The 18,482-nt window shown below is 35.4% G+C and overlaps 1 protein-coding gene across 1 annotated transcript; it reads left to right on the top strand.

Annotated features, from left to right (window-relative positions):
- On the top strand, positions 1-17,851 carry LOC108103765. Its single transcript, XM_017209388.2, has 4 exons — positions 1-226; positions 14,960-16,415; positions 16,579-16,770; positions 16,835-17,851. Exons 1-4 carry the CDS (start codon positions 146-148, stop codon positions 17,047-17,049), a joined length of 1,944 nt encoding a protein of 647 aa, XP_017064877.1. The 5' UTR covers positions 1-145; the 3' UTR covers positions 17,050-17,851.
- Positions 17,852-18,482: the final 631 nt, after the last annotated feature.

Here is an 18,482-nt window from a genome sequence, read left to right as displayed (position 1 = left end):
TATACATATATCTACCACAACTCACATAGATATATATATAGAGAGAGACACCTAAAATAAAACTAAAACAAAAACAAAGCAAAATCCAGGAAAAAAGCAGACAACCGAGGAGAATCCAAAACAATAACAACAACAAACAGAAGAAATGGCAACCAAACAGCCCAGAAAAGTGGCGCCCGACGGCGGCTGGGGTTGGGTGGCTTGTTTTGGCGTTAGTTTGGTCAACGTAAGTTCGATTTCTCAACTCATTAAATGTTAGATTTACAAATATTCCAAACAACACACACCCCCACTCACATATCCTATAACAAATAAAGTTGAAAATTTAAAAAGGTTACCAACCATTATTGGGTAACCCAATAATTTTCTCCTCACTTTCCACATTTGTACTTAGGATAGGTTAGTGCTACAAAGGCCCCAAACGTCATTTCATAGTAGTTATTATATGGCTCGTGGTAAACTTGTTTTTATATGGACGATAAGATTCAAATGAATTATGACGAAATTCAATATGCTTCTATATTCGCCACATTTTCACATGTTTGCTAACACACACATTCCCCCAATTTATGACCAACTGTAATGGCATATATTTGTGGGCCGGCATTTAGACCAATTTCATTAATAATGAATACCCTAATGGACGTGTTTGAACAAAAACAGAAGATTATTGCCAGGGCGGCGGGTTGTTTATAAAAATCAAACGCCCTTTAAATCAACGCATAAATTTTGCATTTCATTCAATAACCAGGCTATTATCTTTCCAGCCATTTAAATATTTTAACTAGTAACTAGTCAATAAAGTGAATTAAATATATATACATATGTATACGTGCTTATCAGCTTATCAGGTTATCAGCTTTATTTGCGTGATTATGCAACCCTTTTTTGGTTACAAATCAATTAGTCAGAGACTAAAATCAAGGTTTTAGAGTTGTAATTATAAAATTATTAGTTAACAAATCATCATATAAATTTAATATTCGAAAGCTTCATAATTTGGTTTTAAATTTCAACCTAGCTTTGGTTTTGTTAAATGAAAATTAAAAAAATATCTTATTAAATTTGTTTAGTTAGTTGGTTTTTAAGCAGAAGCTATTTTTCTTCTTCAACTTTAATTTTTAAAAACCACATTTTCCCCTGTCTGTATTTGTTTTTAAAACTGTGTTTAAAATCTGTTTTTAAATCTGGCAACTACTAACTTCTTAATACTTCTTAATAAAGTTAGCCAGCAAACATCTGCTTTTGAATGGAAAAATACAGAACAATAACTGGGGAGTGGAGCATAAGGAGACCCTGATCGTGGCCAAATAAGTGTTCTCTGCGGGTTTTCAGATGGCATCTGGCGGTCACGCAACAACCGCGTGATCTCCAAAATGCGTCTCAAGAGAGGTTTTCTTTTTCGATTTCTTACTCCTTATATGACTGACTGACTACACATACAACATTGTTTCTATTTGTTGTTACTTTTTTCAAGATGCAAACTAAAGCATCTATTGGCAAATTTTTTCAGCTATAAATTGTATCTCAGAATATTTTAAATCGTTTTTCTTAGAATTTAAACAAAGAAAGCACTTACCTTGACATATATAGGAGCGATGTTTGTCTTTGTTGGAAATATAATGAATGTGTGATGATCATCACTGTTTTGATGTCCTGTTTTGCTGCTTAAATTTCTTTAAAGATCCAAAAGATTTCTGCTTTAAATTCAACTGCGAGACCTGAGTAAGGAAGATATTGTAAGTAATGTTCACTTTTTGTTTTAAAATATTTGAAAGATACAGTAAACACACTTCTTACGCTGTTCTAATTCAAAGGAACAAATTCTGTGTCCCGCAAAATAAAGAACAGATTTTTTTTGATTTAATATTTATCATAAAAGGATAAGGATTTTCCAACATAACATAAAATAGCTATACTCGTCTTCGTTATAAAAATATTTGGTGTCCTGGTATTATTATAGTTCTTCTTTTATTCCATCTTAACCTAAAAAAAGGAAATTATTAGTAATATTCAATTTGTTGCAATATGAAAAGATACATAAAAGACACTTCTTACGCAGGTCTTTTTAAGGAAAATACATTGACTGGACAATAAAATTATTGAATCTATTGACCAACTTTTTGAGATATAATTATACCCGTTACTCGTAGAATAAAAGGATATACTAGATTCGTTGAAAAGTATGTAACAGGTAGATGCAAGCGTTTCCAACCCTATAAAGTATATATATTCTTGATCAGGATCAATAGCGAAGACGATTAAGCCATGACGACATAAGCATATTTTGTGTAATCTTAAATAGGATTCCCATTTCCTTTAGGATCCAATATATTTCTTCTCTCATCAGCATCGAACCTGAACGAAAGAGATATTGTCAGTAATGTTCACTTTCTTTAGCAAGATGAAAAAAACGCACCGATACTTCGTAAGCTTTTCTTTTAAGGGACAAAAAAATAAACTTTTTTAAATTTTTAAGGTATCACAAAGTTTTGCGAAGTTAGTGGGATTTTTCCAAAAGAAAAAAGCCATCCTGACATCAAGTAGAGTTTTTTGCAGATTTACCATAACTTATCCCGACATCAAGTAGCATTCATCCATCTTTGTTTTAAGATTCTTTTTTTTTATTATAAATTCCAAAGATCTCTTCTTCCAAGAGAACGCAGCCTAAGTAAATAAAATATTATTAGTAATTTTCAATTTTCTTTATAAAATGATAAAAAAAATTATTAAAAAAAAACACTTACACTCCCCACTTATACTTACACTTATTTCCAGAGAAAACTCAACTGAAAGTAATAAAAAAAAAAAGGTTATTTAACAATAAGATTAAATCACAAAATGATTGCATCACGAGGTTCCCACTATCTCTGTCATGAGTCATCATGAAGTGTGAAGTAGTTCCAATGTCACGAAATCAGATCATGACAATTACATAATAGTCCTAAAATTACCTATAGTAAACTTTCCATATATTTGCAATGATAACCCAAAAGTAAATGAGTCGAGACTGCCTGCAATTATAAATGCTAATTTTGCTGTTTTGTGTTTGGCCAAGCGAAGATCTCGAAAATTGACAGCAGTCTTGGGTATCCATCCAATGGTTAGGCGTACCCAGTGTCAGGAGGAGACAATGGATATGACCGAGCATTAGAGGTGCTTATATCATCTGGGCAACTCGGAAAGTAATCAACGGAACAGATGGGTGGGATATGATGTCGATGACGATGATGATGTTGATGATGTTGTTGTTGTTAGGATGTGAGCACATATTGAGGGCCAATGGCTCGGTCATTGAAGCCAAATGCGTTGTGACAAGATTGAGAGGGTGGTTCTTATACTTTTGATAGCTAAAAAGATAGCATAAAAAGATAGATAGATGTTTATTACTTAAATATTTGAATATTTGATTGCAATATATGACTGTAGAAAACAAAAAAAAACATAGTCGCATATTATTTCCTTTAATTTTAAAAAGCATTCCCTTTTATTTTTAACTATAACTTTCCATTTTAATCCGTTTACACAAAAATATTAATTTATTAACTCGTTTGGAGTAATCTCTTTTATAGTACCCTATGTCCATCCATCTTATTCCACCAGATATTTATCAGTCAACCCATGATGGCCTCCTTCAGTCAATCCCCACACCCAACATTTGTTGAGACAAAAAAACAAAAAACAAAACACTAGAAACGCGCCATTTGCAAAGCAAATCGAGTGTTTGGCACGGAAAATGTGCCTTTTCTATGTGCTTATGACGAGAGAGCAAAAAACTAAAATAAAATCAATCAGAAATATATAGAAAATACCAAAGAAAATGTCTCACAGCATGGGAATTCCCTAATATTTCGAAGCAAAAGCTGACCCATTCCTTTCCATGACCTTCTAAAAATCCTGAACATATCATTTCCCAATCAAATGATTATAATTGCCCTGAATCATGGTTGTGCCAATATATATATCCCATGGAAACAAGATAGATAAGATATTTTTTTTAGCCACTTGGTCACACGTCGGATCCCGACATTGACACCCCAAAAAAAAAAACCGAAATCTCAAGTAGTTTGTTAGTAGTAGCCTGCCCGCCCCTTTGGAAGAAAATTTAGAGCACTCGTAAAGCTTAATTGAAAGGTGCATTTAAGCGAAAAACAAAATCGATCATGATCATGATTGTGATCATTAAAAAGGGGGGGAAATATTGGGGTTAGATGGGCGATTGCCTGATATGCCAATCACTTGATTATGTGTTCACATCGATTATAGGTTAAGTTCGAACGACTCTTTATTAATCGTAATCGCAATTTTTGTTTGTTTTCATTCCGTTATACTGTTATACGGTTTATACGGTTATACTGTTATATAGACATTATCTTTGACCAGTCGTACACACGTTTAATCGCTTTTAAATCATTTACGAGGCAAATTAGCACTTGAACCTTATACAACACGAATAGAAGGAAACATTTTTGAAGCTGGCTAAAAGAAAAATAACTTGGCCAAAAGATTTGACTACTTGTTGCCATGGCTAGCTGGACCTGAACCCACTGAAGAAGTTTGTTTTTCAAATTCCCATACAATCTCTAGCCGGAAACATGGCCGTAAAATTTTACGAAATAATTTTCTATTATCTTTGATTTAAGTATATTAATCATTTGAGTAATGATGACTTAAATTATTCATTTTAATCACCCTGGTTATCAGATTCAAATTCAGATAACCCCTAAGATCATCTTTAAATAGCAAACTGCACAACCATAAAGACATTCTGTAAGAACTAATTACACCTCGAAACGCCATTCACAAATCGAAATGTTGTTTACTTAGTAGTTTGCCACTTTTGTTTAACAACCTGATTAAAATTCCTTCTCATGAGGCTTAAATAAAAGTTTTTTATATCAAAATTTTTTCGGTATATTATATTATTTGGTCTAGACCATGGACGCATTGTTTAAAGAAGCTTATCAGAAGGGAAACAAAAAAAATAAAACAAAGGAAAAAGCACCGCGCTTACCGTCGTCTGTCTGTCTGCAAGAGTCGCGGTATATGATAAAGAGAACGATTCTTGCTATATAGTCTTGCTATATATCTGCGCAATCCAAATTGCTGCAAATTGTTTACGTAAGCTTAAGAGTGGATAAAAACAAAGAAAAAGGCGAATCTATTAACCAAAAGCACGTGACCGATATCAAGACATCGAAGAAAAGATAAAACTATTGAGATATATGCGAACGTTTGATATTTGCCGCAACTTTGGCACTATAGTTTATGTGTCCAGATAGCTAAAATTAAATTTTAAACTTAATAAATTTGTTTTGTAAACCTTGCTTATCCTTTTCCTTAAATAAAAATTTCATTTTAAACCCAGCCTTAAGCTATTTAAATCCAAAAAACTAGGAAAAAGGCAGCAATTTAATTAATAACTTTGAACTTTACAATATCTACAAAAGAAAAAAAAGAAAACTAAGAGGAAATACTGCTGGAAAATGATGTAAAATCCCTGGGTCAATTGTTTGTCAATTTTTATTTGATTCTGATTGATTTCCAACTGGGCTTTTGTTCAAACATTTTGCGACAGCAAATAAAAATCAGCTTTTTATGCCAGGTTATGAGTACGGAGGAGGTAATGGCAAGGGGTGGTAAGGGTGAGGTATCGGGTTTGTTGGCTCTTTCGTTTTCCAATGATGAAATTTGCACAACAATTGAGGAGAACACAAATCGCAAAAAAACAACAACATTTCTTTGACAGTAGCCAGTGGACTCTGGACTTTGGAATCGATGAATCTTTATATTTCAGCTTTTTTTATGTTTTTTTTTTCATATCCATTCTGTGTTCTAGCCAATTTTTTTTTTTTGCCGAGAATGTCGTCTGATTTGTTGTTTTTGTTTACCTATAATTTATTTATGTGTTTTTACTGTTGTTGCTGTGTATTCAGTGTCAGCGAAATAATGAATACACCAAGTCAATGTTGTGGGTGCTCTCTTTTCAGATTCTTGCCAAATAAAAAGCCGACATGTTTGGGGTATATCGGTTTACTCTGAAAGTAAGAAACATTCATGTTCTGAAAGGCACATTAATACCCTTTAAATCTATTTCCTTAGCTCTTTTTGTCCGCCAAAATTTGATTTGGTAATCGCTTTTTTACACCTCTTACTTGTTGTCAAACTTTAAAGTGTAAAAAAGCCCACAAAAATCCCTCATCTTACAGATACAAATTCTATAAATAGGGTATTTAGTAGTCTTTTACCTCTTCTACCAAAAACAAAATCACAGAACAAAACAAGTAATTAAATATATGTACAAAAGAAAAGTCGTCACTATTTGGTGATTTCGATTTGGTTTCTGTCTGTACATATATACTATATATGTTATCATTATCAGGTGCGATTAACACATTTGGTTCATGGGGCTCAAGATGTTAACGAAATGAAAACCCCCACAAAATCACCCAACTGCCAAGCAATTAAGCTTTAAATTTAGCACATTGTCTTAATTGATAATTAGAATACATGGATTTCGATTAGAACGGATGGATGGATGACTTGTCATCAAAAAGCTGGACATGTTGGTTAGGCGTGAGAGACATAGACTTTTTGTATTGCCTTCTATAGGATCAGAAAACCCAATGAATGTTTTTTTTTTGTTTTTTGACCGACCGATCGTTTAGCATTCGACTAACGCATGCTCAGCACCCAAAAGCAATACGTCATAAAAGTATCCGGCATGCTTCACTCGACTCGAACAATCTATATCTGGACATACTCGAACATCGCATAGTATATATATACAACATTGTCGGGTGTATATATATATATATATATATATATATATATATATACATATTTTGATATGTGAAGTGGCATTAGTGTCGTCGCACTTCGAAAGCCAATTAGAACATTTCCGAATGGTGTACAGATAAGTTAACGTCTTTCGAATCAAATAGCTGGCTGGCTGGAAAAAGGGGGGGCTTTTCATTAGCTGTGACTTTTGGTAAATCAACTCTTTAGGCCCGCGCGACACGTGGGGGTCAAAGTAAACAGTGCTATCTATGTTATATATTAAAATAAGGATTGCTGTAATTATAGTTAGTTAGCATGAATGTCAATAAGCCTTTTATAATAATAGCTCCTTAAAAAGTTATCTAGGAAGTCGTCTTTTTGTATATATTTCTAAATCCATTTCATGATAATTTATAAACGAATTCTCGCTTAATTCCAAGCAACAAATTCTTGTTAATTGTGACGTTTGTTTTCTTTGCACAATTGGTGAATAATATCATCCGTCTGTTGGCCTCTGTTTTTCGCAAATAAGAGCTAATTTCTTTGACAAATTCCGAGTACCAGGCGCGAGAAAAACAATAAATAGAATTAAAATAGAGCACAGTAAATGCTTATATATTATATATATATACAAGAGATATCTTAGAAGCAACCGTGCAAACAAGATGCGAACGACTTTAACTGAGCAAACACACACAAAGAGGCGCTGCACAATGAGCATTCGCAAGTGAATGCTAAAACCAAACTATATATCAGAGATCGATCTAACCAGAACCCAGAAGCGTGCGGCGGCTATACAGCTAAATGTTAATTAAACTTTAACAACTGCTAAAAGCAAGCAAAGAACCTATCATCAGCAGCACTACCTGGCAGCAGCAGCAGCACGCGATTTGGATATGATAGATAGTTATTATCAAAATATGTATATCCCACATACGAATGCTAATTTTCAACCCACGCGCCAGACATTCCTTACTCATAAACTTAGCTGTGATATTTTCAAAAGGTTTTATAACCAATTTTTCGGATCAGCCGATTTCGCAACAAAAGCAGATGTTTAATCTTGAAATATATCAACTTGTATTTAGTTATCTTATAAATAATTTTAAACAAGGAAAAGTGGACATCTTCCTCTTGTTGACTTGCTTTAGTTTACTTGAAGTGAAGTTTGTGATTTATGACCTCTAAAATTATATTGCATTAGATTAGATGTTTAGCAAACAGCACAGTCTTTGCTGATAATGCAATTGCAATCATATATGTATATATATAATATATATAGGATTTTTCAATTAAGTATATTTCCTTTTAATCAGTGCGCTTTTAGTATGTTTTGTTTCCTCATTTTGTTGTAATTTATTTTTAAATCTTTGTTTTTACTTAACATTGACTAGTGAATCTAATTTGGGAAACTACACAATTTCCCTTTCGTTAAATCTCTGAAATCAATACCCACAAGGCAGCTAGCGAAACAAAGGAAAAACCAAACGAAATTTGCAACAAAAAACAAGAAAAACTTTCTTCTCTATCCAATTTATTTTTGCATTGGCCTTAGCAACGTCACGTGATCGTCGTTGATCGAGTGGCAGCAGAATATCTGGCGTACCCCAAAAACAGGCTCCCCATGCAACACCAACCACAACAACTACTACATCAATGTCAATAGTCAAATGCACATGTGACGCCGTTTTGGGGCAACCCAATCCGGTTTTTATCCACAACAAAGGCCAGCAGCTGATGCTGTCTTGCCGATCACGTGACTCTCTTGTTGCAAGTTGTGCAGCTCTTCCTGCCGCTTGCCTCCTCTGCCAATCTTGCCTCTTCGACAAAAAAAAAAAAATTAAAAAACAATAACAACAAAACTAAACTCGTTTGCAGCTTACAACAGCAAACAGCTGCTCTCGTAACTGTTTTTGTCTCTGTTTCTGTGGCTGAATATCTTTATGTGCACTGAGAGAAAGAGTAGATGTCTAATATGTTTATATAATATTTAGTATATATTTTCCATTAAATTAAATATATCTTAAATATAAACTATCTTCTACATGGGTCTAAAATGTCGAAAGAATACGTTCATATCATATATAGAAAACTTTTTTGAAAGGAAAATTCTGACTTATAACTGAGTTTTATCTTAAATATCTGTATTAAATATTCTGCATTAACAGAAAATCCCTACCTTATTTTAAATACATAGATATTCCCTTATCTTTATGTCAAATAGATAGTAAATGATCCCAAATTTTAGTACTTTAATATTCAACAAGTAATTTTTCCCTCTGTAAAGAGAGTAGCTCTGCACGAGAATGTCCGTTGGGTAAATCACATGATTGCGATCATGTGCAAGCCAGCAGCCAAGCAGCATCACCGCCAGAGCCATCAGCCCCAACATTAAGCCTCTATCCGCTCCGTTTTGTAAGCCATTAACAGTAAAACCTAACTAACATGAACGATAACAATAAATACTTCTAAACAACGTTTAAAAACTGTTACATTTCAATATTGTTACTGTCAATCAAATTTAATATTAAAAATACGTTACTTTGTATCTAATTTTTACTGTACTGCAGTTCGTTTTCGATCGACTTGGCTTCGATTCAGTTCAATTCAATTTCGAGTTCAGCTTTGTGACGGCTTTTGTTTTATGGCAAAGCCAAGTCAACTTTTTGTTATTGTTTCGTTTTCATTATTATTATTGTTATTATTTTTGTTGTTTCTGTATTTTTTTTTACTGTATTGTTTAATTGAAATGTTTGGCAGCGGCCGAATACCCCTTCAGTTAAGTTCAGTTCAGTTAAGTTGAGTTGAGTTGAAAATTTTGCTCAGTAGTGAAAATGTACTTCACAGTTAATTGCTTCAATTGCCGCAAAGGCCCCTCGGCAACAGTAACAATTCAATTTCAATTTCAATTCAAACATATTAATTTATATATGTTCCTCTCTATATATATGATAATGTATATATACATTATACATTATATTTACCAAAAAGAACACGATTATCACGATTTTTTTTTCAAGTTCAAGGCACTCGTAAAGCTTACAAATACGTAAAAATTGAATTATGTTAATTTTACTTTTAATTAAGGCAAGTCAAGGTGATGGCGTTTTGGAGGGGGTTAAGCTGAATACGTATGAAATGCATTGAACTGAACTGAACGAGTTAACAAGTCACTTTACTACCACTCTCCTCTTTTCCCTTGAACTGAACTTGCAAGTATTTTGGAAATATTTCAAGTAATACCTTTAAATTCTAAGCTAGGGGTGCTCAAATTCGTCATACTTCAGAGCATTTACTATCACAATTACAAGAAAGCACATATTTAGTGATGCTTTTGTGTTGGTTCACAGATTTACACTGAGAGAAAGAAAAACACTTTTGTTTTGCTAAACAATTCATCATTCATTTTACTGAATGCGAAATAAACTCCAAAGTGCAAACAGAAGTTATAAGGAATGAATTTCAGTGCAAAAGTTCGAGGATGATCGAGGAAGGAACAACAACGAATTACATTGTAGTTGGCGACGGAGTAAGGCGGAAAAAAGAAAGCGAAATATTGTTGTTAGAATAGCAAGGAGTTCGAGGATGATCCAGGAAGAAACAAGAACCAATTACATTGTAGTTGGCGACGGAATAAGGGGGAAAAAAGAAAACGAAAAATTGTTAGTGGAATAGCGCAGTTAGCGGTCAAAGCTTATAGGCGAGCAAGCAGCAAGCAGCATTTACAAATAAGCACTTAGATCATAGGCGTTGAGCACCCCTGCCATACATTTTAACCCATAAACAAAGCATAGTTTTCCTTTAATATTTAACCCATTTTCTTATAGCTCACCCCTTTATTTTCAATTAACCTTTTAATTCGAAGAGAAAACCTTTAATTACTAATACTAAATATGAAATTGGTTGCATGTTTCGGTTGCAATTACGTAAATATTAAATTACAATTTTCCGCACAACAAATTGAAAAATGCGTGCGCTGCGCTATAGAAAAATACCAAAAATAAATTCATTAAACATTCTCAATTACACAATTTTACAATTTATCTAGACGATTACCAGGTAATTGGCCGATTCTGGTGTACATATAAATGAGCTACTAACTTCTGTTAGGGCAATTACTTTGGTATGTCTCAGGTAGAGACCAAAGAGCCACCCGGAAATTAACCTAGGGCTTAACAATTCACTCCTTATCAAGTTGAAGAACAGCCAAATGAATGCCTCCTCAGATACCATTTAAATATACATATATACATAAAGCTATATATATATATATATATATATATTTGAAAATGTGAAGGACAAAAGACAGAGAGACAAAGGGAATGATGAAATATCAAGTTGAAAGCATAAAAAATGCCACGCAAAACTTAATGGGAAATCGATAGGATGGTATATGGACTTGATTTACGACAAATGGTCGGTCAAGAGGTTTCTCGAAGGAACACAGGAGGGAGGATGACTGAGTGACGTCTGCTAGTCAATGACGACGTCATCATTGGACATGGACTGGTTGGGTGACACATTATGATGACATTATAATATCTAGTCTAGAGTCTATCCCCTTTTCAACCAATCCAAATCCATACACGATTCGCAGAGACACGAACTTTGGACTTGAAAAAATTGATAACACGCCAAAAGTGAATTCGAATTTGAAGCCCAACTAACACACGCGCCGCCAAGTGGTTCCCACCAATATCTTTCCAGATAGACGACGATGGAACTTTTTGTATCCCGGGACCCAGGCGTGCTATATTTACATATTGTGAAATAGGTTTTTCCTGAGTGTTAAGGTGCTAAAAAATAGAGCAGCCATAAATAGAAACTAGTAACAGTGGGTTTGGCTTACAGGAATATTAGTCTAATAACTATTAGGGGGGTTTTATATAGGTTTATGAATATATTTATGTTTAGTTAATAGAAAACCAAGTCAGATTAATTAGAAATCTTTCACCAAATCAGCTTGCTCAGCTATGGTTACTTTATCTATTAATAATAGTCCAAAAATGAAACAAAATCTTATATTATTATATATATATGAAAACACTTGTTTAAAAATTTTAAAAAACCTTTTATGGCTACCGTTTTGGTAGTGTTATTTATGACTACTTAAGCGTTTGACATCTATCGAAAAACCTATAAATCACATCTTAACTAGCTTCGTGTGTGCCCCCTCTTTAAAATATCCCCTAAAAAACACAAATTTCTGACTAAGCTAGAAACAAACGTATCAGTTAAGTAATCCCATTCAGTTAGCTATATTTCCATATAGCTACAGATTTCACAATAATGTAGAAGAAAACAGAAGGAAAACCCAAGCGAACACTCAAGTGTCACGTTAATTTCACGCAGGCAGCGGCATCAACGGCGGGGGGCATCCGCATTCATCCGCATGTAAATTGGATTTGAAAATATTGCACGAAATGTTTAAAAATAAGTTAGCAGCTAATTGTGCAAATTTCGTATCTATCACAATTAAATTATACCCAGAGGTACATAAATCAATAAGATGATTTAGAAAAGCCACGAAGTTGCTCACTCGAAGTGGCTATAACCAACAAACAGATACGAGATCTTGGTTCTGGTTGTTAACGGGTTTGCTGTTTGTCTTTGGCTGTTTTTCGCTAAAAATGTCGACCACATTGGGAGTTAAACAAAAATAATATATATATATAAGAATATATATCTATATAGTATGTTATATGGCTATAAACAATCCCCCAAACAACAGGCAATATAGTCTACGAAAACAAATTTATTTACACATTACAATAAAACCTCCACCTCCTCCTCCTCCCCCTGCTGAGCTGAAAATGTGCAAATTTGAAATGAGAAAACTGGTCGTGGGATAAGTTGTTGGGTTGTTCTTAAAATATATATATTCTTGATTCTTGAATCGAACACGCGTTGATTGAGATTTCCTTGTTATTAGCGGAAGTCTCGAATAGATATTATGCATATTGAAATGGTTTAGAATCCAGAACAGCGAGACTTTTAATGTAAATCAGAATCAGAATTTGATTTTTATTCAAACATTTTAGCATTTTTAAGGGATCAACCTTAACATTTTCTATCTAAAAACCAAATCAAATTCTTACAATATCAATCAGTATATCAAGATTCTATATACAAAACGATAAAAGTTTCTATTACGCTGGCAATTCGAATTGATCAATCAACTGTAATTGACCGTCGTCTTGAAATCAAAGTGTGGGAACTTAAACTGAATTATGGAGCCCCAATATCAACGACTTCTCACCCCCAACGATCAATCGGAATATGATTGAACCATTTTTTTTTAGCAACACTTTTTACTGCGAACACCTTGCCAGCGCGTGTTGTTTTTCTTCAGATGTTGTTTCCCTGCCTTCAATTATGAGTTTTGATAATTCAATTATCAAGCAATTAAGACTTTGACTGAAACGCCCCATAAAAAACAACAACAACTACAACAACAACACCGCAATTTAAAATTTCGAACGGGGGAAAAGAAGAAAATCAATAAGCACCAAAAGCAGCAATCAATAATAATCGCAGCCCAGGCCCAAAGCAAATAAAACACTTTAAGAAGCCCATCAATCGTTTATACATACATATGTACCAAGCCTAGTTAACTAGAAGGTTTAATATGGTTGGGCAATATCATTAAAAGTTTGATGTAGATTTTCTAAAAAGCCCTGACAACAATATAGAGTTTATGACAGCAAATAGTAAAGTCATTAGAAATGTGTACAAAAAGTTAGTAACTTAAACTATCGCTATTAGTTCTGCTCTGACTAACCTAGTTTTTATACATATATTACCATATAAATCAGCATTTAGATAGTTTAAAGTCCAAGGGATAAAGTATTATATAAAATGGGTTTCCCAAAATATCAATTTTGATCAAGTAAAAAACTATCAAAAAGACAAAACTTTAACAATCATATTTCACCTAGTTGGCCTCTAAAAAAATAAACCAAAAAGAAAAAAAGTAAATTTTAATGTCAATCTAATCATCTAATACCAAATTCACACCAGTCCACTTTATAGGCCAAGCCACTTTACGCATACAAATTAGACATGCTCGAGTTTCGAGTCATGACAGGTAGATATGGCCAATATGTAGGATGGTACCACAAGGCCTCCCCCGAAAGCAGGGATCCCACATGTATAGAGGGGGGAGGGTTAGGAAAAACCATCAATCAAATCAATCATGAATGGAAAAGAACGTAGGATCCCGAGTTCCTCGCCTGATGATAAGACGGACGCGACTGACGTGGTCACCCATTGAGATGGTGGCCATTATGGGGATTGCACAATCGATAAGGTAACAGGGGGCCTGAAGAGGATCATCATCATCTGAAGTGCATCGAGATAGGGGTGCTATGTATGTATTGTGCCTTTTGACCACTTGCCCTCACTGAAGTTTGGTTTTTTTTTTCATATTCCGAAAACTAAAAACTGATAAGGGATTATTTTTCGCGATATGATATATATATGATGACGTTATATGTTTTTCCCCTACTTCCTCTCCTCGCAATCCTCAAAGAATGGTTTTGCTGATAATTATAAAAAAATGGTTATGGCCTCACTCCCTCTACCTCCTCTCTGGCTACGTAATTATATTCCAAGTTGCGCCTCCAGAGAGTGCCGATAAATCACGCGGCATCCGAACGGCAGATTAGCGCGAACAAATTGGCCCACATAAAAATACAAATGGAATGAAAGTAATACAATGTCCATGGAGCAAGTGTAAAATTTATGGGGCGCTTAACGATCACAATTCCAAGCACAATTAAGCTGGTGGGACGATCACTTGGATCGGGGAATAATCAATATTGATCGTTTGATAATCTAAAAGATTCAATAATTAAGGAAAATAAGAAGAAATTTGTGGAAATTGTTCTTAATCAAAGTTAGGAGTTGTTTTTGGGTGGAATCATAAAGAAATATCATAGAATAAGCGATTCAGCTTGTAGAACGATCATTGATATATCTATAATCTGTTAGGTTGAATCACCATGAAGTATAAGAAGGAATAAGATGAAAAAGTTCTTAGCCAAAGTTAAGGGTACTTCTTAAAAAGAAATCGTTGATTCTCGACTTGGTTCTAAGTTATATTTAAGATAAATTAACCCTAATTTCTATATAATAACTCCAATCACTCATTCAAAACCTTTCCCAACTCATCTTACAGTTGGCAACCCGCTCTATTGAACCCTCGTTCGGTCTGCTCTTCGGCGACACCCTCAAGGAACTCAATGTGGGCACCACGGGAGCTGCGGTCATCATCAGTGCGCTGGACGTATGCATGAACTTCTCTGGATTGTTTGTGGGACCACTGCTTAAGGAGTTCTCCTACCGCAAAGTGGCTATTGCTGGATCTTTACTGTGTGGCCTGGGCCTGGCGCTCACATCGCCGGCGACGAGTATGGCCCATATCCTCAGCACTTATTCAGTGATCAACGGCATTGGGGTTGGTCTCTCTACATCGGCGGCCTTTGTGGCTCTCAATCATTACTTCAAGCATAAGCGTGGACAAGCAGTGGGTCTCTCGATGGCTGGTACAGCCATGGGAATGCTGATAATGCCGCAGCTAGTGCGAATCCTATTGGAGGCCTATGATTTTCGCGGGGCAGTGCTGTTGCTGGCTGGCGTGGCCCTCAATGCCACGGTCGGATCGGTGCTGCTGCAGCCGGTGAAGTGGCACATGAAGGAGGAGTTCGACGACGAGGAGCTGATGTGCATCTCGGCCCTGCCCACCCCGCAGCCCCAGCTGACGGTGGGCGGAGCAGGTGGCGCGGCATCAGCTGGAGCGCCCGAGTTCAAGGTGATCAAAGAGGATGGCAACGAAGAGGATGCCTTGCCAGAAATGAACACATTGCTATTCCATAAGCATAATCCCCACCAGAACTCGATGCGCAAGAATTATTCTGAAATGGCCATGAATACAATGAATGGTACACGTCTGGGTTTGCCAAAGAGGCCAACATTCCCAAGGATCATGTCCCTGGCCGGTGTACAGTCCGCTGCCCATGGCGCTGATTCTGGCGGCTATACATCACAGGCGGAGGTCAATGCCACGCAGCTGCGCTGCCGCAAGGCCTCGGTCACCTCGAACCTCTCCTACATGGACTTCACCGGCTCCATTCTCCAGGTGCATCTCAACACCGGCGACGATGAGTTCGAGCAGAACGATCGTGAACTGCGACGTGTTGGCACCGCCACGGGCAGCATTGTCCTCGGCGGTCATCGCGATAGTTTCATTAAGATGAAACCCACTGAATTGGATAAACAGGCCGAGGCAGCCGCTGCCCTTGATGAGGAGGCTAAGAAGAAGGCCAAGAAAGCAGGCTTCTGGCGTCGATTTGCCGATCTTCTTGATATTGATATGCTCAAGGATAAGATGTTCCTCAATCTGCTGTTCGGTCTTTCTATCTTCTATGTGGCCGAGATGAACTTTAAGATGGTCACTCCGTTCTTTTTTGCCAATCTGGGCTATAAGAAGGCTGATGTGGCTTTCTGTCTTTCGATCACGGCCATTACGGATATTGCAGCTAGGATAGTGTTACCACCAATTTTCGATCGTACCACAATCAAGAAGCGGACTGTTTTCCTAGTTTCCATCATTTTTGTGGCACTGACACGTTCAAGTGAGTAGTTTTAAAGTTTTTGATTTAAATTATTTCTTTTATATACGAAAATAAGATAAACATAGTATAGTTGATACTGCATTTTCGATTAAGTAATTTACTTTTCCAACTTACACTCCCCCTTGCTAACAATTAAACAATAACACATTGATTATCATTTTAGTTATGGCTGAGCAGACAGAATGGACCCAGTTGATGATTTGGCTTTCCATCTGCGGCTTTTTCCGAGGATCTGCTCTGAGTAACTTTACCTTAACCGTCTCTGAATATTGTTCACTGGAGAAACTGCCCTCGGCTTTTGGCTGGCATTTGGTGGGCAAAGCCCTATTTGTGATCACATTTGGTCCACTAATTGGTAAGTCAAACTAAAGATATTTTTAAACTTGAATCCCAAAACTAAACTTCATTTACATTTACAGGTCTCATTCGTGATGTGACCGACAGCTATCCGATTTGTATACACACTCAGAGCGTTTGCATTATGATTTGTGCCTTTGCCTGGGGCATTGAGTATCTGGTGGAGTATATCCAATCGAGACGTCGCACAGCCGATGCCGCCCAGCTGCCCACCCAAGATGTTGCAGGAGCAACGACAACAACAACAACGACAGGACAGAATGATGTGAAACTGTAAGAAGCAGCTGTTGGCATGGGGAAAACAATGGACCAGAACAAAACAATGAAGATGGACTAGAGAGATCTACATTAAGGAAGACAGTCTCGCCGCGGGGCGGAGGATATCCTCCAGCGAGTACCCAAAAACTTTAAATATACATATATACTTAAGAGGTTACCTGCACAAAAAGAGTAAAGATACTTAAATGGTTAACTACCACTAATAGTTATTCTTAACTCTCTAGTGTGGGTACCTAAAATCCCCCCAAAATGTATTAAAACTCAACTTAGTTAAGTCATTTTTTTCGTTTGCGCTCTAATATTCGTGTTTTTTTTTAAATATGTTTAGTGAGACTTGAAATCTTGGAGAGACATAATCACACACACACTCCATACCACACACATATAACATATAACTATATAAAGATATATATAGGCAAGATTTGTCAGTTTTAGTTGTATAAATCTCAACAACTGAAAATCAACCTAAGGGTATGAACCTAAAGAAACCACAACAAAGTGCGTTTAATTCTTAATAATCAAGAAAAATCAAGAAAAAAAACCCATTTAAGTTTCTTAGTTACTTTCATTTTTTAGCCGTTCTAATTCTTTTATGTTTTTTTGCCTTGAATTGTTCTTTTCTCTCTCTCCCTCTTTTGTTTATTAGTGAACTTGTATGTGATAGTTCAAAGATAGTTTATAATTTTAGAAGTTAAACATTAATTATAGAAATAATGATATCTGCATCGGCGCAGTTGTAATTGCAACTGCAACAACAACGATGCCACAACAAAATAAGAAAAATAAATGTTGAAAATTGATCGATCGGCTTTAAAATGTACCTTAAGAGCGATGTTAAGCAACGACAAAACAACTAAACTAAACTAAACTATTACTATACAAATATAAATAAAACAAAATACTATATATATATATATATATTATATCATTTATCATATGTGTAATGCGCGTTAATTGAACTGAAGAGATATATACAAGAAAGAGATCGAACGAGACGTGATTGGAAAAATGTATTGAAAAGCCTCACGCCAGAAGTTTTCTGGGGCTCTGCTGATCCCAAGCCAACGAAATGCCACAAAATATATTAAATATACAATTGATATGATATGATATATGGCGGGCTGAAAGCACTAAAACATCAAGATCAATATCGAAGTTCGGAAAATGATAATCTTTTAAGAAGATCTATTAGATTATTTAACCAAAATGCAACTAAACCCAACCGATAAGCAATAAATGCAAACAAATGACCAAGTAAACTCTGTGTAGCATACTTTTGGGCGCGGTAAGTAATGCTACACTGCAAAAAAAAAAACTAACTTAACCGTTGCCCAGTTAACGACATTCGGATATACTTATATACACAAACTACTATATACTATACATATATTAAGTATATTTTGGGTACTTAAATTTATCAAAGTATATATT

The sequence above is a fragment of the Drosophila eugracilis genome, unplaced genomic scaffold (genome assembly GCF_018153835.1).
Source record: "Drosophila eugracilis isolate 14026-0451.02 unplaced genomic scaffold, ASM1815383v1 contig_1414, whole genome shotgun sequence".
Classification (NCBI taxonomy): domain Eukaryota; kingdom Metazoa; phylum Arthropoda; class Insecta; order Diptera; family Drosophilidae; genus Drosophila; species Drosophila eugracilis.
Note: the sequence above shows the minus strand (reverse complement) of the source record. Positions and strands in the feature narration are given on the sequence as shown.